General features: G+C 40.4%; 1 protein-coding gene across 6 annotated transcripts in view; it reads left to right on the forward strand.

Moving 5' to 3' along the window:
• Positions 1–24005, forward strand: part of GPATCH8 (G-patch domain containing 8) — a 58255-nt gene that overhangs the window by 27801 nt on the left and 6449 nt on the right. For 3 of the 6 annotated variants that reach the window (XM_052785025.1, XM_052785027.1, XM_052785028.1), the window contains 6 exons: positions 9466–9533; positions 10034–10120; positions 14074–14217; positions 16485–16521; positions 22042–22091; positions 23556–23686. In XM_052785025.1, coding sequence (XP_052640985.1) covers positions 9466–9533; positions 10034–10120; positions 14074–14217; positions 16485–16521; positions 22042–22091; positions 23556–23686 — 517 coding nt within the window. Of the gene's footprint in view, positions 1–7312; positions 7358–9465; positions 9534–10033; positions 10121–14073; positions 14218–16484; positions 16522–22041; positions 22092–23555; positions 23687–24005 lie in introns of all 6 variants that reach the window. The other 3 variants (XM_052785029.1, XM_052785030.1, XM_052785026.1) reach the window with 2 other exon arrangements.

Consider the following 24005-nt stretch of genomic DNA (forward strand, 5'->3'; position numbering starts at 1 on the left):
CTTTTAATCTGGAAAGTATGGCTTGGGGAGCCACTTTTCCATAGAGATTGTGTGATGGTTGTGTTCTAACAAATGAGAAAATGTCGACTGTAGACCATTTTCTCTTTGCAGGGGGAACATGTGTAATTGATAATCTAGAATTCTGTGGTCTACTGAAAAATGAAACTAGCAAAAGTTGTGGTTAAAAACAGTCTGACCTTCATGTGAAGTCCTGTGCTAAATGAGACTGAGGATTGTGAATAAATCAGAGGAGTTACATAAGTCAGAATGGGAATGAGAGGGCCGAGTGAAATCATGAATTCAAATACTCTAATGATTTCTCTTGGAATAAATATTTCATATTAAGTTAAAGTAGTATTATGAAAAGCATTGAGAGATTGACAAGCAGAAGTGGTATAATTTTAATCATACATTTGAAAATATTTTTATCAGTGCTTCACATTTTCCCTGTGTTTTCAATTTTTTTACAAGTCTTGTGTAAAAAAAAAAAAAAACCAAAATCAAAAAAAAAAACAAACAAAAAGCCTTCTGTTTTTTCTTTTGGACTTGTGTGTTTAATATGAGGTAATAGTACTCTAGAGGTATAGGTGCAAGACTAGAACCAGTAGTTCAATCTCATTTAATTAGGCTAGGGAAAACTGAACAGAGTAGATGAACGCTATCTGTAGGAAAGACAAAGGCTATTAACTTGCTTTGCCAGAAAACGGGAATATGTGACTTCATCTGATGCACTCAGAAAGATGACAACATGTAGGGGACATAGTGAAATGACCTAGCATTTCAGAGTGGCTGATGTTTTAATTTGGCTGTCTTGAATCAGTCGTCTAGCTCATCTGGGGAGTCGTGCCCAAAGAATTAGATGGCTTTCTGGGATGAGGTCAGGACTGTAGTGTGTGTGTGTGGTAGGGAATATCTGATGAACGAGGACAGGGTGGACCTGATAGCTGAGGGAAAGCAGGCAGGCTTTAGAGGCTAGTTAATGCCCCCATCTCTGGTATTGCTGAGTTAATTCACAGCTGTCCTCCTGTTCTCATGGTTATCTTGCTGCTTCCTCTGTCGTACCAGGGGTGTGGAGCGTGGGCAGCTCTGAAGGGACAGTTTGCTGCAGATGGAGGTGGTTTGGAGAGTGCAGACCAGTCAGTTAGGAAGGTTTGTCTGATGTTTACTGGCCCTATGGAAGGGACTCTCGGGAAGGATTGACCAGCTTTGGTGGACAGGTCTAGCTCATACTTAGCTAGTCGCCCCGTGAGTGGGTACTGGGTAATAACTGTAATTATTCAACAAGCTTTTCTGCATTTGCCTTTTTAAAGTTCTCTCTTAAGGAAATGTGCTTGCTGACTGCAACCTTGATGCTTTAAAAATGGCTCCAACACCTGTACAGAAAGCAGTTGTGTTAAGTTTCCCTATACCACAAACTGTGTAGTGTATGATTAATTTGATACATTTAAAAGCATTAATTTAATTCACGTTTCCACAGTATTCCCAAGACTGGGGATCATCCTGGTCTTTTGTGGTATCTCTGAGATGTGAATCAGGATCTAGTATTTTGCTATGGCAACAGGTAACATACGTTTTTTGTCATGGCATAGCTGCTTTTATGTGTTTATGTTGTTGAATCAAATGGTTTAGGTAATAGGGGGTTTTAGTGTAGAGCTGGAATTGAGCCCTGCAACTTTATACCTAAAGTTTGCTCCTTGGTTGTTTTATAGGGGACTGAGGCAGCTTTCATCACTTGATTATTGTTGTGATGAAAATGTTACTCAGTCTGAAACTTAAGTTTCAAGGTGGATGGCTGTGCTTTGTGGGATGCTGTTTTGTACTAGTACTTAGGTTATCTCAATTTTTCAGAAAATGGAAGCAGCAGGTGGCTATGTTTAGAAAAGTAAGGTCCCTTTTGGGGCAGTTAGGTGAAGTAGCAGAAGCTTTACCTGTAGCCTTTGGTCCAAAAGAAATGCCTTCTGTCCCGATTCCTATTCCTATGTAGTAATAACTTCCTTTTTGTTTGCTTATGTTTTTAGCAAAGTTTTGGCATCGTTTCAGCATAACTATTCTGAAAGGTTGGTTGAATCTTCCTGGAGAGCAGCAATACTAATGTAATGCTGCTATGGAGGAGGCAGGCTGCCTGCGGTCAGAGCCATGTTCAGTGTCATGGGAGCTCTAGGCAGTGCCATGTAAAGCTGAGAAACCCTTCCTGCATGCTTGTTCTCTTCCACTCAGGCTAACACCAAGAAACCCTTTACCACTTGTCAAGACAGTGCTGTTCCTGTTGATCAAGGTGTGCTGCAAACTCATGATATAAATTGTACTGGTGACACAGAGAGCAGCAGTTACAAGTGTGCATAACAGAACTTTGGTTTATTTTATCCTTTTGTGAGCATATAAATTATCTAACATGGTAGCAAAGTTACGTATATCAAATTTGTTAGAAAATGCTAGAATTGAGTTCTTCCATCTAACTGTATTTTTGTTGCATGGTTTGCAATTAAAAAAAAAAGCACAAGTGGATTTCTGCTCTGACTTGCAAATTCTGTGATGATAAATATAGTCATCGCTCCCCCCTTCAGTTATACTACGATGCAGTTCTTATTTGGCAGGTTCTTCACTAAATCTGTTCAGACAAGCTCTTGTTTTCCCTCTTGGTATAAAGGATGAGTAGAGTGAAAGAACAGAACTGTCTGACAGAAATGCTAGATGATGTGCAGAGAGGAGGAGAGCCTGCAGGTGAAGAAGTGATCCTGTGGCTAGGGCAGGAAATATCCGTTCTCTGACAGCATCTGTGATAATTCGCATTTGTGAGATCAAGCTCAGTAAGAGTCACTATTCCAAGACTGTGTCAGGTGGCCACGGGTGATGTACACTATGCTTTCTGGATGCCAGGTTCGTTAGACGTGTGGGGAGTAATGAGCAGAGCTTTGACTACTTGAGCAACTGAGATCAGTCGCAAATGTGATCGCTTGGCAGCTGCGACTTGGAGAAATAAGCTCAGGGTTTGAATTCCAGAGGTCTTGAATCCTGGCTCTGTCACCAGTTTGCCAAATGGCTTACAGTTAATGTATTAATATATATTTTCCATTTGTTAAATCCTCTGATCTCATGAAGGCAGACAGAGTTGATGTTTGTCAGGCCTTGAGAACATGGAACAATGAGCATCTGAGAAAAACGCCATGAGGAAGTGAGGAATGTTATATTTCTTTCTGGGTTTTGAAGCTTTGTAATAAATACAAGAAAATATGGAAGAGAAAAATAAAAATGTTAAACAGTACCTTTATTCATTAAGTATGGAATGCTTTGGCAGTCTTACCCAAGAAGTAGATGTGAACACACTCTTACCTCCCTGTATCTTAACATGTCCTCACGGGAACCTGAATTCTGGCATAGACTTAACATTTCCATGCTTGTGTTTGCAACATAAATCATTGCAATAGTTTTAACACTAATATTTTCATGTGAAGTAGCTTTGAAAAAGCTGGGTAATGTGGCTTTGAAAGCCTATTATCATCACACCAATCTTCATTACCATGTCGAAATCCACAAGACCGCAGACCTAAAGGAAGGTTTACTTAATGCCTCAGTCTCCTTTGAGGGAAGCAGTTGCCCCCTTGTTTGCTTTTGAATGTGCAAGATCCTTCCTTTGATTACGGGTGATAAGTTTATGGGTTATTTGAGTGTGTGTAGTCAATGAAATCATCATTCTTTCAGTGACACATGCTTATTGTGGTAGAGATGGCCTTCTCTTGGCTTAGTGTCAGGCTTTATTGCCCTTTGTGTTCATATAATGTTAAAGCTGTTTTATTAAACTGTGAAAGATGAGTGCATGGGAAGTGAGCAGTCATGGCCATGCACAACCTGCCCCCACTCTTGCAGCGTAGCCTTAAATCAGACAGGACTTTTCAGCCCTCTCCACTTACCGAGATGAAGAAAGGCGGTGACTCTTACCTCTAATTTCTATTCTAGATCAACCAAGATTTATGTTCTGGCTCTAACATCTTCCATGTTGTTCTTTAATACCACTGATCATCATTTAGGTTAGGGATGTTTTTTGACCCAGACTCCTCTGTGTGCCTTCCCTTGCAAAAGTTCAGGGAGCTCTGCTTGGTTTTCTGCAAGTGTCACCCTTGGCTTGTGTGCTGAAGAAGTTTTGAGCTCCTGTTTGAAGTTTTCCATGTGATTGGGGTGTTTACAACTTGTCTTTTGCTTGTCATTTCTCTCCTGCTGAGTAGGGATTAAGTTCACAGTGCAGTTTTTTTGTACTTGGAAAACAGTTTCTCCTCACTGGGACTTGATGCTTGTTGCTGAGGATGATAGACATTTTAGGCTTCATTTGAATCTCTCGATTGTTTGTGACCCCTTCCCGAAGTCTGACATAAACAGCATGAGCTCACAAATCTAATTCCCAACAGAGAGACCAGGATAAAACATTGCACTTGTTTGTTTGCTTCTTGCAGCAATCAGAATGAGCTTGATAATATAGCGTCATCTCTCCCCTTTTGGTGTACTGAATGAGGAGTCTGAATTTTCAACATGACAGCTGTTGGGCTATCAAAACATGCAATAGACCCAGGAAAGTTTTGAGACCTTGCAAAATCCTGATCTTTGAAAATGAAACTCATCCACGATCACAGTGACTCCTCCCTATCTTGCATCTTCCCAGAGACAATGTAGTTGAATGGTGATCATGCCCTGTATCTGTGGATGCATTGCTGTGGGTGTTGATAGCTGACTCCAGGCACCTACTGACCTTTTACAGCCTGCAGTGGGGTTTGTACTGCAGGTGACTAAACAAACTGACTGTTATCCACCAAAGCAAATCTAGTGATGTGATTGTGAAGCTCCTCACAGCTTCACACAGCCGTGTTTCTAATCTCTGCGGTAGTCCCTTTCCAAGAGCAATTAAAACCTTCTAGAAGGTTGTCTCTTAACGTGGTTTTGGTTTTGGTTGTAGCACAAAGATAGTGAATAAGTAAAAATCCCCTGTGCTCAACGAGATCACGTCCTGTTGTTTGTATCCTTCCAAGATGCTTAGTTCATGAAATTCTCCTCTGCTGAAGAGTGTGATATCAGTCAGTCCTCTAGGATTATATCCCACAAAACTTGTACCTGGGAAGAATTTCTATTAAGATGTCGACACAGCAGGATTAAGGCTGTTCGGTTACCTCTCTGGTGCTTACATGCTATGCGTAAGTGATACACTGAAATATATTTGATTGAATTAATTTAATGCATAATGTTGGGGGTACATCTTTTTTTCCAGTAGGGGCATCCTGTTCTTTCTCTGTCGTTAAACAGACCTTCAGATATGTCTTGCATCTACTGAAGTGCATGCTATTGCTAGAGGGAGGAGTTCTTCTGAGTCTGCAAATTGTTAATGAAAACTGTTTTCTGTTTTGACTGTTTAAAAAAAAAGATAAAATGTGCACTAGTGTTGACAATGCCAGCATTTCTAGATGGGCTCAGATGGCAGGTCCATCTGGTGCACCGTCCTGTTCTGAAGAGCAGAGCAGCATCTACCCTCTGTGTCCAGAGACGGAGCACGCACCCTGCAGCTGGCAACTGTGAAATGATAATCCTCTGTGTACAGCACAACTTGGTGTCTGATACTAAAGCCCTGAAGCGTTAGGATTAACTCTTTTCCCAAGATTTGTTAGTTTATAGCACTGCTGGCAAAGTATTTGCTCATATCCAATAACTTTGTGCAATTAGAAAGGAGTGAATTTGGAGAAGCCTGCCTGGCAAGGTGCTGCCTGCAGTCTGTCTCCTACCTGCTGCTAGCAGATCTCTGGGCAGGCTCAGGGCTCTAGGAATGGGGGCAGCTCTCAGGGCTTATTTGGGGGTGAGCGATTTTTCACAAGCTGGGAGAATTCCCCATTTCTTTGGGAAGAGGAAAGCAAAACAAGTATATCTGGTCAGTTTTGAAATCTCATTTAATTTCTGAAGTAAGGAAATAATTACAAACTTAATTTACTTCAAGAGGTTGGATTTTCTAAGGTCTGACTCGTGTAAGCTGTTTGTTTTTTCCCATCCCACTGGAGGTTTATGCTTTGTCCTCTCCAGAGAGGCTTTCCCCTGTGTGGATGTGTTTTATACAATAACCATCTCTGGTTTGGGGTTTGTAGTCTGTGTCACGTGACCAGTCTGTAAAGGAAAGAGTTTGTAACCTGGTGCAGAAGTAAACTAAATTTTCTGGGGTGTAGGGGGATGGAGCACGGACACAGCTTTGTATGTTCTGCATGATTTACCATACGGGGGTTTAGTTGTCAATGTGGCAGTGCTTGCAACCCTGCATAGTGGCGCGAAGTGTGGGAATTCTTGCCCTTTCTTGAAAGCTCAGTTTTTCTCTTCGAAGTATGTCAGTATTACCCAAAAAGGGTCAGCAGGAACCCTAAACCTGGGAGTCCCACAAGGTCCGAGAACTGTGTTTACATGCTGGTAAAGATCCTGTTGTCATGCACAGTAGCTCTTGAATAAATTTTCTTGAGGAAGTTCTTTAAAAGGAGAACTTAAAGAGCTTAACTTAAAAAGTCCCATTTTCCCCTTTGGCTGTTCTCCATCTTCCGCCCAGCCTGCTTGGCAGTCAGCGGGGTGAGAGGTGGCCCCTTGACAACACAGAGCCCAATCCTTTCCCTCAGCTGTAGTGGCTTTCCAAGGACATGGAGCGAGGCTCCCCCAGCCTTGATGACCCACCACCCAGCACTTTGCCTGGCAGCTTGTCCTGCTGCCCCAGATGGAGCCGCAGTTTCGATGGTGGGGGTGGGCACTGCTGCCCTTAGCAGTGTTACGTGCTCAAAGTGCTTGGAGTTGGCACTTGTCGGCTGGATGTCACGCTGGGTGGCTGCGCTGGCTGGCTGCCATGGTATTTCATTCGTAGCAAAATGATGGTTAAGTTTAAAACAAAGGCATCACTTTTCACATTGAATGTTTTCCTCCTCCCTGAAAACAAAGCTCATTTTGACCCAAAACATTTGTAATTGCCTTAAGATCCTGATTGGTTTCCTTTTTAAACTGCCTGCTTAAATGCACCTCAGTGCCTCTTTTAAATTGGGCCGTCACCAGGAGCTCAACCTCTTCCAACACCCAAAACTTTCAGGTTGTGAGCACAGCTCTGAAAACAAATAACTACTGCTCAGAAATCTACCTGCTCCCTGATTCCACAGGGCAAAGCATGGTGACGGGGTGGAGGGGTGAGGAAGAAGCCTCTTTTATATATATATATATATATTTTTTTTTTTTTAACCCATCCTACCTGCCTACTACAAACGGCCTATTTTCTGCCCCTAATGGTTTCTGCCTAACAAATGGTGTTTCTTTTTTACAGCGTTATGATCCTGGACTTGTTGTGGTGATGGTAAACTTAGCAGTGGTAATTTTTTATTTTCAGACTGAATTACTCCTTTTGTCATCAGTGCACCAATATGTTAGGCTTACTTTCTCTGTTGTAGCCATCATCCTTCTGCTTGGTCTTTCATTTTCCTTTCCTTTCCTTTCTTTATGCACACTTGTCTGATCCTTGTTCATTAAAGGGTATTGCTAAGAAGGGATGTTTCTGTTTGTGTTAGAACTGCCAAAATCAGTTTAAACATAAATTTCTAATACTGTCCAAACTTGATTTTTCCCCAACACGATGGGCACTAGCACTTGCTACTGCAATTTCCAAATAGATTTTGAAAAAAACAAAACAAAACAAAAAACAAAACCAAACTTTGACTGCCTTAGAAGGCAAAAGTACTGATGCATTGTTTGTACTCAGGGGTTTACGAGGGCAATGAGGCTGCATCGAAAGATCTCAATTGCTGGAGAAACAAAACCGAAAAAAACCTAAAACCAAAAACAAACAAAACAAAACCAAAAAACCAAAACCAAAAAAGCTTGGGAAAAAAAAAATTTGTTGGCACTTGCTGCCAGCCATTCCATTTGGGTTCACCACTTATCAGTAAATCCCTGGCTGAGACGTTATGAAAGTGATATTGCACTTAGGAAGTCATTTTTATAACCTGTCTTTAATTTGGTCCTTTTGCTAAAAATTGCAGTCACTGCTTACTTTATTATACCATTGGGCGCAAGAGAAACATTTTCAGATGGAGAATACTTAAAATACCCAAACAAAAGCTCAATTCAAAATACTATTTTGGATCAGTGTGATAACTATTTTTGGACTTGGTGGATATATGCCTGTCAAATTTATGGGCATATAAACAAAACCATAAAGCGATTAATTAAATGGACTTGTTTCTGAAAGAAAAACACATGTCTCTACTTTAAGAGTTAAAAAGACACAAGTCTGACCAGAGTAGGGTCCCTTTGAGGACTCTGGAGTCTGAGATGTGTGGGCTGTTGCTTTTGCAGGAGTTAGAGAAAGCTGGTATTGGAGAAGAGAGAAGTTGGTGCCTATACAGGTTTTCTGAGGCAGTATTAAAGACTTTAACCTTTTGCACATGTGGATGGCAATGGAATTTTTGGCATGATTAAAACCTGTAGATCTTTTAGCCCAAAGGTATAATATATGTGTATGTGTGTATAACAAAACAGTTGTTTACACCAAAACAAGAGCAATAATAAGGGAAGTAAACATTCTGTTTTTTTACTCAAGGTATGCTCCGGATAAGGTAAGTACTTTTTCAGTGGGCTTACATCACAACAAACAGCGCGAGTTGTGATGTAAAAATAAAAATAATAATAATTAAAAAAAAAGCTGTGGTAGTAAAGTGCTTGTCTGCCCCATTTTGCTTTGTTTGGCTGGTTATGAGTGGATTAAAGATATGTTTTTTTAAAAAAAAATCTCCAGCATAGTTTGATTAGTTCAAAGTCAATTTTCTTCGCAACTAGTCCTTTTCACAGCTTACAGATGACACAGTGAGTGCTAGAGCATCTCTCTGCAGGAGCTGGGGAAGCAGGTGCTTGACCACCTGGCCTGGACCAGGCGGTCATTTTGGATGAAAGAAGTTTGGCTTCTGTGCCATGCTTCTCGGTCAGCTTTCCTCACTCTTGGGAAGGGACAAAAGTTGGCGGGAGGGAGGCTTCCACATCTTTTACAGGAAAATCCTAATCAATTGTTAATGTGGTAGAGCAGTAAAATGTATTTAATAGCTTTTTCACTTGCATCAGAAGATGAGGAGTATGTATTGCCTGATGTGGAAGCATTGAGGGGAAGGTTCATTTCTCAAGTCCTGTTGACAGCCCTGCTCTAGGACTTGTCATGGTTGAACATTAACCACAAGAATATTTTATGTGACCAGTTAATGTTCAGAAAATACCATTTATCAGTACTCAGGGGTGCATTTAACTGTATCCAGTTTGGAGCTGAGAAGCAGGTTTGGCTGTAAGCTGTGAGAATGGCTTGTGTTTGGTTCACTGTAGCTTTCTGGTCTCTGCACTCCAAGGCAAGATCTCTAACCACCCAAACCCAATGTGTAAAGCGAGCTGTGGTGATGGACTGGCTGCTGACCACCTGTGTGTGTGTTCCTCTTACAGGGAGGACAGATCCCATCCCTATCGTCGTCAAGTACGATGTCATGGGCATGGGGCGGATGGAAATGGAGGTAAGCTTGCCTGGCTTCTGCCCTGCACCTGGTCACTCCTTGCATGGCTCTCGGGGAGTTGATAGGGAAGAAACTTAGAAGTGAGAATTTGTGCATCAAAGGTAGAGAAAAACTTGCTCTTAAATCAACACAGTAAGAAAACACTTCTCAAAATACATTCTCTGTTTAACCATGGGTACCTGAGTTCTGAGGTCTGGATGCTACCTGAAATTCCTGGGCTTTGTGATTTCACTCCCACAAAGTTGAGGCTGCTGTTGGCAGTGGACAGGCCGGCCAGGAGCCTCCACTTCAGAAGGATTAATGAACCGTTTTGCACGTGGGTTACGCTGTGGCATGACAAAACAGGGAAAGTGAAGTAAAATATGCAAAGATTCTGTTTCAAATCTCATCTTTTTTCAATTACACATTCTGGCAGTCTCAGTAGTGCTAAGTATTTATGGGACAAATTGCGTCTCTCTCTTTTTCTTTTCTTTTCTTTTTTTTAAAAAAAAAAAAAAAAGCTTGACTACGCCGAAGATGCCACTGAGCGGAGGCGTGTACTGGAGGTGGAGAAAGAAGACACCGAGGAGCTGAGGCAGAAATACAAGGTACTGAAATGGGGGCATTAACATCAAAGTTCCCGTGGGCTGAGTGGGAAAGGATTTGTTCTGATAGGACAGAGCTCTTCTTGTTAGGCTGCAGTAATGGTAGTAGGAATTGAGTATTCTTGGTTTTTGTCATTGTTGAGATTATTTATATTTTAATGAACTGGTTATTCACTTCCTGGAATTAACCTTGATGTTTGTTTAGCTGCTTAAGAGCTACAGGATAGCAGCAGGGCTTTCTCTGTGTGCTTTGCTCCTGTTCTGGAAAGAACAGTCCTAGGGTAAGCAGAATATTTCCTTCCCTAGACCCAGGGCTGCCAAATTTTTCTAGTGAAACTGCCACGCTGTCAGCGCAAAATCTGTAGATGCAAATGTTAGATGGGCAGTTATCAGCTGGAAATGGAGTAGATCTTCTGTTGTTATTGAGCAAGCAGTAAGTAGTGCATTATGATGTTGTTGCATAAATCCTGCTTTCTTTGAAAAGGTAGGACATGGCTCTGGTTTTGAGAAATCGATGGGCTATATCTCTTTGGAAGAATTTCTCAGGCAGCATTAAAAAAAAAATATGTGTGTATGCTGTATTTCTCTAGGGTTTACAAAAGCTGTGGGTTTTTTGTAAGCCAAAGACTGTTATCTTTTTAATGATAAAAATGGGCCATCATGTTGGCATTGAGCATGACATGTTGGAGCATATTTGGATTAGCTGTAACTGAGTTCTCTGTGGAGACATGGTCTTTGCTAGTCGTTTAACCTACTCTTCCACTTACCAGCCTGTAAAGTACATCAAGTCTTAGGAAAGCCTGCTTGTTTAATTGTTCTGAGATTTGAGAAGTACCAGGGTTTAAGAAGAGCCCTAGACATTAGAATAAGGTGTCAGTTTTGCATAAATTTTAATTCTTTGAGGAATAATGGAAAAGTAGTTTTGATTCCATTAAAATTAAACATAACCATGGCAAATCTAAAATTCCATTTCATCAGTTCAATAGTTAATACTGCAGGCAGTTTGTTCAGCTACAAAAATGTATAGTCGTCTTTGCTGATTTTTTTAGTTTTTCCTTAAGCTGAGACCTTGACTTGCTTGGTAAGTGAATTGCTGGTATATTTGTTAATTTAAAAATAAAAGCCATTGTAATCACTTTTAAAGCTAATTATTAGTTTGGAGCTGAACGCAGTTAATGATCTTTTCTGGCACACTTTAAAGTACAAGCGTGCTCTTAAATGGGCACATGCAGCCAGTGCTGAACAGTTCCTCTACATCCAGGTACACATTCTCTTTGAAGATGTTTCTTTCTACGTCCAGGTGCACGTTCTCCTTGATGATGTTTCTCCTTTGTGTTGTTTTTAATCTCCTGCTGGGTGGCATGCTGCTTACACCCTACAAAGGGAAGGTTTGGCTGTGACATTGGTCATTCTCGGGCAGCGTGTGGCCAAAAGCCTGGATCCCTTTCTGCAGCAAACCCCCAGCTGTGATGCTGGGTGTCTTCAGACAGCAGCTGTTGAGTACAAAGTATTTCTTCATTTCAGAGTGGTTGGTAGGAGCTCTTGTGTGAACTGCATGTAATGATGTTGTACCTCAGGTCTGCAATGTGATTTACGGTAAAATTCTTGGGTTTTGCAATTGTCTTTTCAAATACAGTTGAATGTGTGTTGCTCTCTGAGACTGTTTTGTCTTCCTGCCATTATTCAGCACAGATTTTTTTCAGGAACTCTGTGGAGCCGTAGCAGTCTCTCTCAACTCAAATGTGTTTTTATTAGCATGCTTTATCGTTAGGCTCTTGCATTTCTGTATTTATCTGTGAAAAATCTCTGCAAGCGTAATTTTTTTCATTGCTCTGCAGGAGTCCATTATGTAATTGCCAACTGTGGCCGCATCCTGATTAGCCATTCAGTGAGTCTCAAAGGAATTTCAGATAATTCTGCAACCAAGAAGCAAGCAAGAAATGTTCTTTAATTCCCTTCTTTTGTATAGATTCTGATCATTCAAATGGCTGTTTTTTCATTGTTTAGCCACAGGATGCTTTCTGAAAAAAACCTACACATGGCGCAGGAAGCTTGTTCGGGGTTTCAGAGGAACTTTAAATGTCATTGTTCTGTGGATCTCACGCTGCTCTGTTTTCCTTTCTTGTCTTCCTGGGGACCTGCTTCAGGCTCAAACCTCTAGATAGTTTTGTTGATTTTTTTCTTCTTAACAAGGGCCTCTGGTAATAGATGGAAGCAGGAACTTGAAATAGATTTTTTTATTTAGAAATGGTTTAAATTGAAAAAAACCTTTTAGCACTAGAATTTTTCAGATATTCCCCCCCCCCCCCCCCCGCCCCCCTCGGGAGTTGAAATTTTTTACATGAATTTTGCATTATAAAAAACATGCTCAGCAATATTATTTTAATGTAATTTCGATGTGGTAACTGGGAGATAAACCATATTGCCTTGAACATGATCTTATAGAAAAAGAAAAAAGCTTTCACAGTATATCTTTCTTAAATGTTTGCTAGCTCCTCTTGCTAATGCAAGGAAATTTCCCATAAGAAGTTTGTACTGAAGATGGAAACTCTTAAACTCTTAAGTGCTTTTTCTCAAATGTTAGGCTATTTTTTCTTATATAATTTCTCTTTATTCTAGTTGAAATGCATATGGTAAATAGCTATATGGGGTATGGTGATGTTAGTACAGCATACTTTGTAATGCAGCATTTGTAGCTTTTTTTTTTTAGCATGCATCAGCGTCAGTGCTTCCATCTTGTTGAGGTAAATGTTCCCCAGCTTTCTTGTAAAGAGTGGCAATGTTTTATTAATTTTGCTGGTGGGATTGTAATTGAAATGGCCTGGCTAGGGGAAGAAGCTGCTTAGCCCTGAGATTACTGTGTGTCTCAGCATCAGGTGCATTTCAGAGCCCCCCTGCCCTGGCTGCTGAGCACCCCCAGGTCTGCATCAGCTGTGGCTGTGCCCTGGGGACAAGGCTTGTGGAGCTGCACAGGCTTACTCCCAGCACTTGGGACTTCAAGCCATTACAACCACTTGAGGGACCGGGATTTCTAGAGAGTTCCAGAGCTTTTTGACTCTGCCAATCCAAAAGCTGCTACTTTTCCTTATAGCAAAAGAGGGGAGGATGTGACTGTTGCCAATTTAGACACCTCATCTTTGCTTGGAAGTTTGGTTTTGCACCTATACAAATGTTGAATTATATAAGGAAAAAAAATACTGTCAGCAACCTCTAAGGCGGTCTCCCTCCCCCTCTTTTATTAAATGGCAACTACCTGTACCCACTCACTCCCAATGTAATCACTGTATTTGAGCTCAGCTTAATGGACAGCATTGCTCTTGGGAAGATTTCACTGACTGAAAAATCACACTGAAGTGAATTAGGCTCAACACTTTCTGAACTGTGCTTTCCCAGCCACTGATCTGTGTTCCTCCCTATTGAATTGCAGACAAACTGAGATCAAGCAGACATCTGTTAGCACTCAAAATGGAGGAAGTATGAGCATTTAAAGTTCTAAGATTCCGTTCCAAAAGCAGTGATCTTCGTTGGTTTGATGTGTATTTTGTGTATCTTATGCGGGCAGGCAGCTGCCAGTTTGTTCATGTGTTAGCGTGAGGCTTTGAACCTCTCTTTTTTTATCTCAGACAATCCAGCAGGCTCTCCTCTTGCAGCCGCAAAACTGCCTTCCTGCCATCAGCACTAGATTTCTTTTTTTAAGCAGTCTCCTTTTACTGATCCCTCTGCTAATGACAAGATTGTGTTCTATCTTAGGAAACTGAGTCAAAGCTAGGTTGGTAGTATTGCAAAGTTATCCTTCATACCTCTGAATTTGCAAAGACTGGTCAGCTTAATAAATATAATCATTGGTCTATGCTGAGGTTTTCTAAAGGACTATTTTTCCTTAAAGGACTAGTTGATCATCTTCCAGTTTGTTTTACAGGAAGTTTAACAGAAGTATTTTTTTGTTAATTTTGCAGGATTATGTTGATAAAGAAAAAGCAATTGCCAAGGCTTTGGAAGACCTCAGAGCAAACTTCTACTGTGAACTCTGTGACAAGCAGTATCAAAAGCATCAAGAGTTTGACAACCACATAAACTCTTACGATCATGCTCACAAGCAGGTAAACAAGTGTTGATAGCACAGTTCATCAGTTTTATATTCATTGCAGCAATCTTGTTTGTGGTTAATACTTTGAATTTCCCCAGTGTATCTGTTTTCCTTATAGCCCCAGGAAGAGGTGTTTTATGTCACTGGTTAAGATTCTTATGCCCACCACACATTTAAAACAACCCCAAAACAACAGACAAAAAACCCCAACCCACGGTTGGCATCAAGGAGCCCGGTTTTGAATGACCCATGGGTAGGAATGGGCTGTTGTTAAACTGGGAAGAGTACACGTGGATATGGATGGCTCCCAGTTTGCATCAGCTTTTAACACAGTACAACTTCAGAGACTGATATGCCACATGTGTGCATTTTAATACTTTAGTCTGTGCTGTGTCAAGTTACCGAAAACAGACTAGGAAATAATGGGCTGTGTCAAAGGAATCATAAAAAAGAAGCACTTTCCAAATTCTCTAACCATCAGGAGAAGGTGGATTCAGAATCTGTGTGGAACTGGCTTTGGTCCCAAGGTAGGGATGTACCGTTGTATCTACATGATACTTCATGCTGCACAGTAAATAATAAAAGTGTGTGTGTTAGCCTGATCTATTTGACCATTTGAAGCTGCTAAATGAGATGTTAAACGTACAGCAGGTAGCAGTGTTGTGCTCACCCAGAGATGAAATTGCTCAAAGGAGGTTTTTTGATATTCCTAGTCATAAGTTCTAACAATACAACCATTAAAATGCTGATAACTTCTGGAAGATGTGCTGTAGAGTACTACATCTTGCAAAAATAGCAGTGAAGCAACAGCTTAAAAACAAGAATATGGCATTACAGAGTATGATTTATCCCCTGCCCCGCGTATTAAGTATAGGATATGATAGTTCAAAGAATATTCACTAAGGGAGTCTTAACAGGAAGTCTCATGGCAGGGTAATTTCTGTTTGAGTACTGTGACAAATTGTAGCTTAATAGAATTAAGAGCAGAAATTAATTCATTTACTTTGTATTGGGAAAATGGGCTGCTTTGACCGAGCTGGTGGCACAGTTGTGACACCTGATAGCAGTGTACTTTAGATAAAGTTTTCCATCAACTTGGTTGAAACTTGAGTGCAATTACATGCATCTATTTAGGAGGTGGAAAGACCTGTTTGTGTCACATTCTTACAGTGTGGTGATGCAGTATGATTATGTCAACTCTTGTTTAAAGCCTTTGGGTGATTAATAGGGGGACTGACACGAGGTTGGCAAGCTGAGAGTTTTTCTAGCATCTAGAGGTGCTGTGGAAGAAGAAACAAACCTGTGGAAAGCCACCACCCCTCATTGGTATAAAAGGACTCATCAGTAGGGGTGCAAGAAGAGTGACCTGAAAGAAAAATGTCTTGGGAACACAGAGGCTGGCATAATCTTTTCACTGGTAGAAAGGATTTGGGGGTTGCTTGGTACTGCTGATTATTTTTAAAGGAATTGATGTTCTTGGATAATTTACATCCATGGCAGTAACTTCAGGCAGGCTTTGGAGAAAATGAGACTTCAAACTCTTGCTGCGTCACCCAGCATTAATTTCTAGTTACACAGGGATTTAAACAAAGAAGCAATCATGCTTTGCTTAGGGAAAAAATTGCTTGTCCAGCTTTGTCATGCTGAAATGTGTGTCACCCTGTTGGGTCAGTGTTCAGTAAGTGAACTTGAAACTGCCTAGAAATAATGAAGGTAAATTTGCATAAGTAACACTATCTCACTTCTGTTGTTCATTACTGCTCGAGATAGGCTCATTTCTAACACTCTATTCTAAATTTTAAGGTAGTTTAAAAAAACCAAACTTGCTGTGCTTTTCGTAATATGTTGCACATTGACGTTTCATATTTTGCCTCTCTGGACAAGAAGGCAAGGTTACATAAAGGCTAATATAAATTTTTTGAGAAAAACATAAAGTTTTCATAAAGGTAGGCTAATCAGTAGGCTTTCCTGGAAAGATGAGACATTACGGTATCCTAGATAATTACAGCAAACCGGCTTGGTATATATTACCTGCAATGTTTTGTCTTCTCAGTGGTAATTCTTGAGGCAACAGTGCTTCATTTTTGCCTTTCTCTTAGCTTGTTGAACAGATTTCCACAGGATCACTTTTGCTTTTAAGTATTTTTAGTTACACGACATTGAAGTGTTTGCTTATTCCTTCTGTGGCTCAGTGAGCATTAGGCTGTCCCCGTAAATAGATGTTCCATCCTCAGATCCCTTTCCGCTCCCGAGTTATAAAGACACTGTCTTGTATTCCAGGAAGGAACTCAGGATTATTGCGAAACAGGGACGATAGGTAAGTGTATTGATCCCTACCGGATAAATTTTTGGACCCACCAACTTGTCAACACCAAACAATTAAAGGGGAGGTTTTATTATTATTATTATTATTATTATTATTATTATTATTATTATTTCCTGACTATACTGGTTTCATACAGTATTCAGATATATCTGAATCAACCTCAACACCAAGTTTCTATCCAAAAGGCAGTGTTTCTAGATAACCTCAACTGGGAAAATAATCTTCAATTTATTATCACAAACCATTGGCCTGTTTAAGTCATTGTATTTTAAACATCTTGTTGGAGGTGTGCAATGTTGTTCTCTAGATTTTTTTTTAATTAGGTTGATACTTGAAATGAGAAGTACAGATGTTTTAAAGAACAGTAACCCTATCTATTCACCAAACGGTCAGTCCCTCTCAGGGGAAGCCAGAGGACTAAAAGCAATTTGCGTTCATATAGATGGCACTGCAAGAGGAAAAATAAACTCAGTTCCCTTCAAGATCTTTCAGTGAGCAACTGAAAAGGCTGTAACCATAGATGTCATAACTTTTTGTACCCTGGAAAGCTACTGATACCTTTAATGGGTTTTTTTTTTATCTGTAAGATCTTGAGCCTGGCAACTAGAAGGACTGGCAGCTTATGAAGGACCCCTGCCTCTGATGTGGCACAGTCCTAACTGTCAACAGAGTAATAGTAATTAACAGAAAAATGCAAAAAAAGACAAATGCAAAAGAAGGCAAATGTAGGAAGAAAACTTCTCCTGCAGCTAGCAAGGAACTTGGGTAGTGAAGATGGACCTGGTGTATTTTTGTGCTGCTTTCCTGCAGATATGTGATGTCCAGATGCTTGAGAGTTCCCACAGTCCTAGAATACTCTGGGCTTAGTGGGAATGTATCCTTAGGGTATTACATCTGAGTGGGCCCTCAATTCAGTTTTGAGTTTTGACATCAAGATAGAGTACTTCATGTTAGATTTGCATGAAGATGAATGTGGGTCACCTTATTTGGGCTTGTACCCAGTTTGTGTATTCATATCAAATAAACCGAATCTGTACTGCCCATCACTTAGAGCAGCTTGCAAAAATTGTTACGGTTGGAATTATCTTAAATGTAAGTAACATAGCATTTACAGTCGGCTTTTACTGTTGTGGGGTTTTTTTTTTGTTTTTTTGTTTTTTTTTTTAGTTTACCCAAGAACTTACAGAATCTCATATGTGGTCACCTCTTTCCTGCTAGCATGCCTGATGAAGGGTTGAGCTGTTTACTGAGTCACTGACCCAACAGAATAAAAACATTCACCTTCTGAATTCAGTGTGAAAAACAAACACGTTCCTGTGTGAACTTTTGCCAGGTTAACTGTGAGAACGCTAACCAGTATTGAAATGCAGTCTTTTATGTAGCTTTCATTTTATTTGTTTCTAAATATGTGGCATTTTGGAGGTGTAGATGATTAATTCTGCATAGCTTCTCTTTATAAAAAGGCAAAGGGAATGTATTTCCATTAAAAAGTTCTTTGGGAAAGAGGATGGAACTAAGAACTGAAACTATAGATCGGCAGTTCTCTTCATGCCCTAATTATGTGGATCTTTGCTTCAAATGCCGACGGGGAGGGATCTGTTAAAGCACAATAAAATTACCAATGCAGTCACTGCTGTGGTTGATGAGTACTCTAAATCCAAACCCTGAACTTTCTGGTTTGGGGAGAATTGGATTTGTGCTTTCCAAAAACTTGCATCTTCAAGCACATCTTGAATGCAGAAGACTGAAGAGAGAATCTCCAAGATACTTGGTGTTACATGGGAGGCTTTTCTACTCTAGAAATGCTTTACCCTCAAAAAACCTACAGTGTTTTTCTTAACCCAGTTTTAGCTGTTCAGCTTTCATTTGCTGATGGCACACACGTTTGGAGAAGACAACTTACACATGGAGAGTATTCAGTAAAATAAGTCTTCTGGGTGCAAGGCCTGAACATTGTGATTACAAGCAACGCTAGCCTCCTGAAGGGCAGGCAGACTTGTGTTGTTGGGTTATCTGTGATGCATTAATGTGTGGTATATTTTCCTAAGTTGAAAATAAGGTGTCAGGGAAGAAATTAAGATGAAATAAAACTGCAGTTGTGTGCCATTTCCCCTCTGCTCTTTTCACTTCATTTACAAGCATGCAAAGAATGTTGATTACCAAAAATAAGCAGGGCTTGTGTTCTCACTTATATAAAATTATAAAGGTTGCCATCCTTTGAGCTCATATTTAGCTAATGGTGTAGTTCACTCCCAGAAGCTTTTGTGGCAAAGAATCGAGCATACGTCAAAAGTTCAGAAAGCCAGAAATCTGCTGGCTTGTAATGAAAAGTACATTATTATTTTATTTAATAGGGATTGGCAGAGAGACTTGTGAACAATAGCAGGGGAGGAGTAGGCTCTAATGCTATTGTGCTGTCATATGAGCTGCCTCCTGTCTCAAGCCAATGCAGAAATCTCACTGTATGTGGATCCAGTCTATCCCTCTCTCCTGAATATAAGGTTTGTCATGAAAGTCTCAGATCTTCAGGTCTAGTAAAGCAGTGTAGTGGAGTGCTTTTTTTATTCTGAGAATAACATGATCTTTTTCTGCTCTGCAATTTTAGGCAAAGAATGCCTCTCGAATGGGCCTCAGTTCAGTGAAATTGCATGGCTTTGTCAACTTAGACTGAGAAAATCCATTTACCACTGGTCCTGAGGCTGAAAAGCAATGCACTCCAGTTCGGTGTGGGGAGGTCTTACCTCAATACCATCTCACCAGCAAAATCTCATGCACGATTGCCACAGCGTGTGCTGAGTTTTTTCCTGTTACAACAGTTTCTGAATCCTGATCGTCCCCCTCTTATTTAACCACTTTTACGTGTCTGTGATGGGCTATCTCTAGAGCTTTTAAATGACACCGGAGTGCAGGTTATTTAAGCCGATTTGAAGAGAATTGTAAGGTAATGGTGTTGTATGCATAGCCCTCCTGAGCTATGCAGTGATCAGGAGATAATCCATTATTGTAGCCTCTTTGTGCTGGAGTACTGAGGTAGCTGCAGATTTTATAGAAAACCTGTTCTTTAAGAGCTTGATTTGCACTCCCATTGAAATTTAGAGACTTCTTAGTAATTTTGTTAGAAACAAGGCTGAAAACTTAAAATACTATTCTTTGTTACGAAGCTGAGGTGGGCGGCAGCTATTAATAAAACACAATACCAAGCTGAAGGAAGGCTTGAGGTAGTGAAGTACTGCTTCTAGCATGCAGAAATTTGGACAAACTTTAAGTGATTTTTGTCCTTATTTGCTGGTCGCTGGGCTTACAGATGTGGCCCTTCTTATAGCTGAAGTAATAAACCAGCAGAATAATTTCTTGGCTTCATGGTCACTATCATCCTACAGTTTGTAAATGCGTTGCTGCTTAGATAAACCACCTGCTTCCTCAGAAAACACACTGCTTTCCCTCAGAAAAAATGCTTCCTAATTTTTAAATCCTATAGTAGCATGAAGCTATATGTTTGATTTAATACAGGTTGGTGTCTCTGATCTTGTTGCAGAAATTATAGTCTTGCTGAGCACTGTGGGAAGACTTAAAAAGGCTGGTTTCACCTCAAGAAGATGGGTTCCCAGGGCTCCTTTTCCTTAGTTGGTGGGGAGAAGCTCCCTGAGGATGATTGAGTGGCTACATTAAATTCTTGTTTAAATTTCTTTGCTGTGTTGGGGGGAAGGGGCAGCTGTGCAGCTTGCCTCCTGCAGCTGTCCAGCCTCTGTGAACACCCACACATATGGTGCAGTCCAAAAAGTAATTTAGAGATTTGGAGGATTAGAATAATGAACGCTTGCCTAAGGATTAGATGGAAATTTCTTTAGTGTAAGCCTAGCTTAAATATCGATTTAGTTCAGATAGCTTTCTGTGAAGGCTGAGATGTGGAGTATGCTGAAAAGCATTTCATTGCTTTGATATACTCCTTTTACTACTGTGAAATTGTACTTCAGGCTTTTAATTGCTTTCTCTTGGTTAGGTTTGGGGGAGGAGGGTAGGCAGTAGTTAACTGGTTATCCAGTGTTCTTTGCGTGGATAAATTACTGGATTCAATTATGCACTTGGAACAATTAACGAGGTAACAGTTACTCTGTCAGGGTATTTTGAAAAGTTCTGGCTATTTTAAAAGTTCAGTGCTAATCAGCTGCCTGCAAACATAGCCTTCTGCATCTATTCCTGTAGTGATTTGTTTTTACAGATGAGCAATCTGGTCTTCTGTCGTACCTCCTTCCCCTATCCCGGGTTGCGTTTATGTAAGATAATGCAGTCCAGCCAGGTTTCTTGGAACTTGGCTCCTTGCAAACTTGAGAAATCATTTCTGAAGATAGATGCATCATTTTAGGTCAGTCAAAGATGCTGAGCTTTGTTATGTTACATATTTTACATTTTGCATTCCCCAGGAGATAGCATGGTGCAGTTGTGGAGATTTTTTTCTGTCTTAAACTTACCCAGCAAGACCCTTCTTCCTTCTGGCCCCTATGCTACAGAAACTCAGCCTTAAGATCTCTTAGTCTTTTGTAAAGTCAGCTTTGTAAAATCAGACAAACTTTTCCCCAATTTGAGGAGTAATAAATTCTCAGCACTCTTGAAACCATGGTTAGTGGTTTATCATCTTAAAAGGCGCAGATAGTGGTGTAGCTAGAAGTTGCATATTCTGGAGTTGCAGTGCATTGAGGTAGTTCACTTGCTTCATTGCTTCTAATTTACAAGTGTTACACAGTAAGAGAGTGGGAGGTTTTGGGGAGTGGAGTCACAAAAAGATCAGCATTTAAGGAAATGGCTGTTTAATTCTGTTTTCATTAAAATTGTCTATTGTAACAAAGGCAGGATTGCATTGTGGGCAGCTGCATGATTATCAACTGACTTCGAGCCCGTTTTATTTCACGGGGAGATGTTTAAGGCTATGTCTGGGGGGTGGAGGTGAGTTTGAGTGCACCATTGCACCTTCCTCTTTAAAGTAAAAGGTCACAGTTCATTTCTGTTGTAGATAGCTGGGTCATATTTTTTTCCAAATGGATGAGTGATATAGAGACTTGGCATCAAACCCCAGTTAAATAGTTTTGTCAGCTGTTGGTGACTTTAACTTCCTGGAGCATTTTAGATAACACTTTTAAAATCAGCATGAAAAAGCTGATAGCATTGCTTAGTCCACTTTTTTTTTTCCTCCTTCTTGGAAAAAAATTTACTATTCAACATTTAACATACACCACAAAACCCTTGAGCCCTTTACTTGTCCTGGTGAAAGTAGCTCTGTTGTTCCAGGTGGGATCATTGCTGTGTCTGTGCGTGTATGTGTATGTGCGTTCTCCCTTCTGCTCCAGACTCTCTAAGCTCGATCCTGTAGCTTCGCTGGCTCACCTCCTTCTCTGTAGACTAGCTTGCAGACACACCAAGAGCCTGTGTAGTAATGCTTGCTTTTTATTTTTTTCCTCTCTTCCACTCTTGTTATATTTTTACTTTCTTTTTTTCTTTGTGATGTGACGTTTTCAGCTGATGTATTGAAAGCAAACCCTTCTAATTTTGGAGTCCAGATCACAAGAGTGAGTTTCTTTCTACTAGTGTCTATAGCTGTATTTTTTTTGTGTGTCCTCCCCTCTGATTTTGGTAACGGTCAACCACATTTAGCAAATACAATTAGGTAAGAGAATCCTCTGTCTTGTCAAATCTTCCCCTTTTTCACAAAGCAATGTTCTCTTTACATTGGGCCAACTTAATTCCTCTGATTTGAACTTCAGGTTAGTTGTCAGATCCACTGTGTGCATGTGTACTGGTCTGACTCTGCTCCATTAAAGAGGCAGAGTCCGCCAGCCAGATGGTACATTTAGAATCCACCAATGATCTGTACATGTTGTATGAGAATTTTTCTAAAGTGACTACTGCTTTGAGTACCATTAGTCTTTCAGGCCCTTCATGAAATGCCTGAAAAATACGAAACTTGTTCAAAAGCTGGGTACATGGTGCTTTCTGGAATTGGGCCTTTTGAAAGGGTTTCAAATTATGGACCAAAAAAAGAAAAATTAATCCCTTAGGATGGTAGAGTTCTGTCTTTGCTGCTTTCTGTTACTTAAACTTCTGTAGAGCACTCTTAAAACAAAACAAAACAAAAACAAATTGCCTTGTGAATTTTCACATGTATTCAAAGGAAAAACAGCAGCCTCTTTTCCTAGTGCTTTGAGACAAGGACTTTCAAAAATTTTCTGAAGTCTTGGATGCTCAATATCTATTAGAATTGGATATCTGGATTTCCTCAGTGACATTATGATGTTTGAAGTTCGTTGGGTTTGAGTTTACTTCCTCATGTGATAAGATTTCTGGAGAACTTAGTCTTTCTGTCCTCTAAATTATTAAACCCCAAAGGACCCCACTGCATTTTAGAGCGTTTTGTTTCTTGAGAGACTGTCTCAGAACTACTGTCAGGAGAGCAAGTAACTGTTTGTGGTGTATGTTGTATTATTTATTTGCTTACTGGAATCATTTGCATGGGATTTTTGGCACCTTCTCCAATGTAATTTGTACATTGCTTTTGTAAGATATTATACCTGGGTAACTCTCTTGCACCAGCTAATCCCTTTCTGTTCTTTGGCCCATGCTATTAAGACTTCTGTCATGCACTGTTTGTCAAGTACATTTGCACCCTGCAAGAGCAGCAAAGTAAGCAGTCTTGTTTTTTCCCTCCTCCTTCCAGAATTTGCTTGTTGCTTTGAAATCAGCTTTATTGTACATGCTAAAGAAAACCGGTAATGTTGATTGGAAATGCATATACACAGACTTGAAGTTACAGCCAAAAGTGATCAACAGTTGTCTTTTCATTTAGCTACTGGGAGGATGGCAATGCACTCCATTTGGTTTGTTGAGCTAGAATGCTTTTGCTCCATCCTAGCTCAATAAATGTTACTGGGGAGGGGCTTTACAGCGTACTTTCCAGTGCTACAGCAAGGAGACACTTCAGACGCTTTACCACAAACAGCTTTTATCTAATCCGTTCCTGCTTTCTTTTGCCTCAGAGGTTAAAAGATCTCAAGCAAAGGGAATTTGCTCGCAATGTCTCTTCAAGATCACGTAAAGATGAGAGGAAGCAGGAGAAAGCCCTCCGGCGTCTACACGAACTCGCTGAACAGAGGAGGCAGCCTGAATGGTGAGTACGAGTGATCCCCGAGCACCCTTGCAGCATGTGTGCGGGAGTCCTGCGTGGGACTGCAGCCTTTTGCTGCGCTGGCATTCTTGCTCCTGAAATCCTGCACAAGTTTTGAGGGCAAAGCTTCACACTTAAGTTTGGCCTCATGCTGTGGTTTTGGTACGAGTGAATTCACTAAACCAGTAGTCCAGAGCATCCCCAAACTGCTTTATCCAGCAATACATTTTCTTCAGTTACTTAATGTTGTTAAAAAATTCAAATGGCTGTATAATGCTATTTTAATGCATATTTCTTGGATACAACAGTACTTGAAATGTGT

The sequence above is a fragment of the Harpia harpyja genome, chromosome 4 (assembly GCF_026419915.1).
Source record: "Harpia harpyja isolate bHarHar1 chromosome 4, bHarHar1 primary haplotype, whole genome shotgun sequence".
NCBI lineage: Eukaryota > Metazoa > Chordata > Aves > Accipitriformes > Accipitridae > Harpia > Harpia harpyja.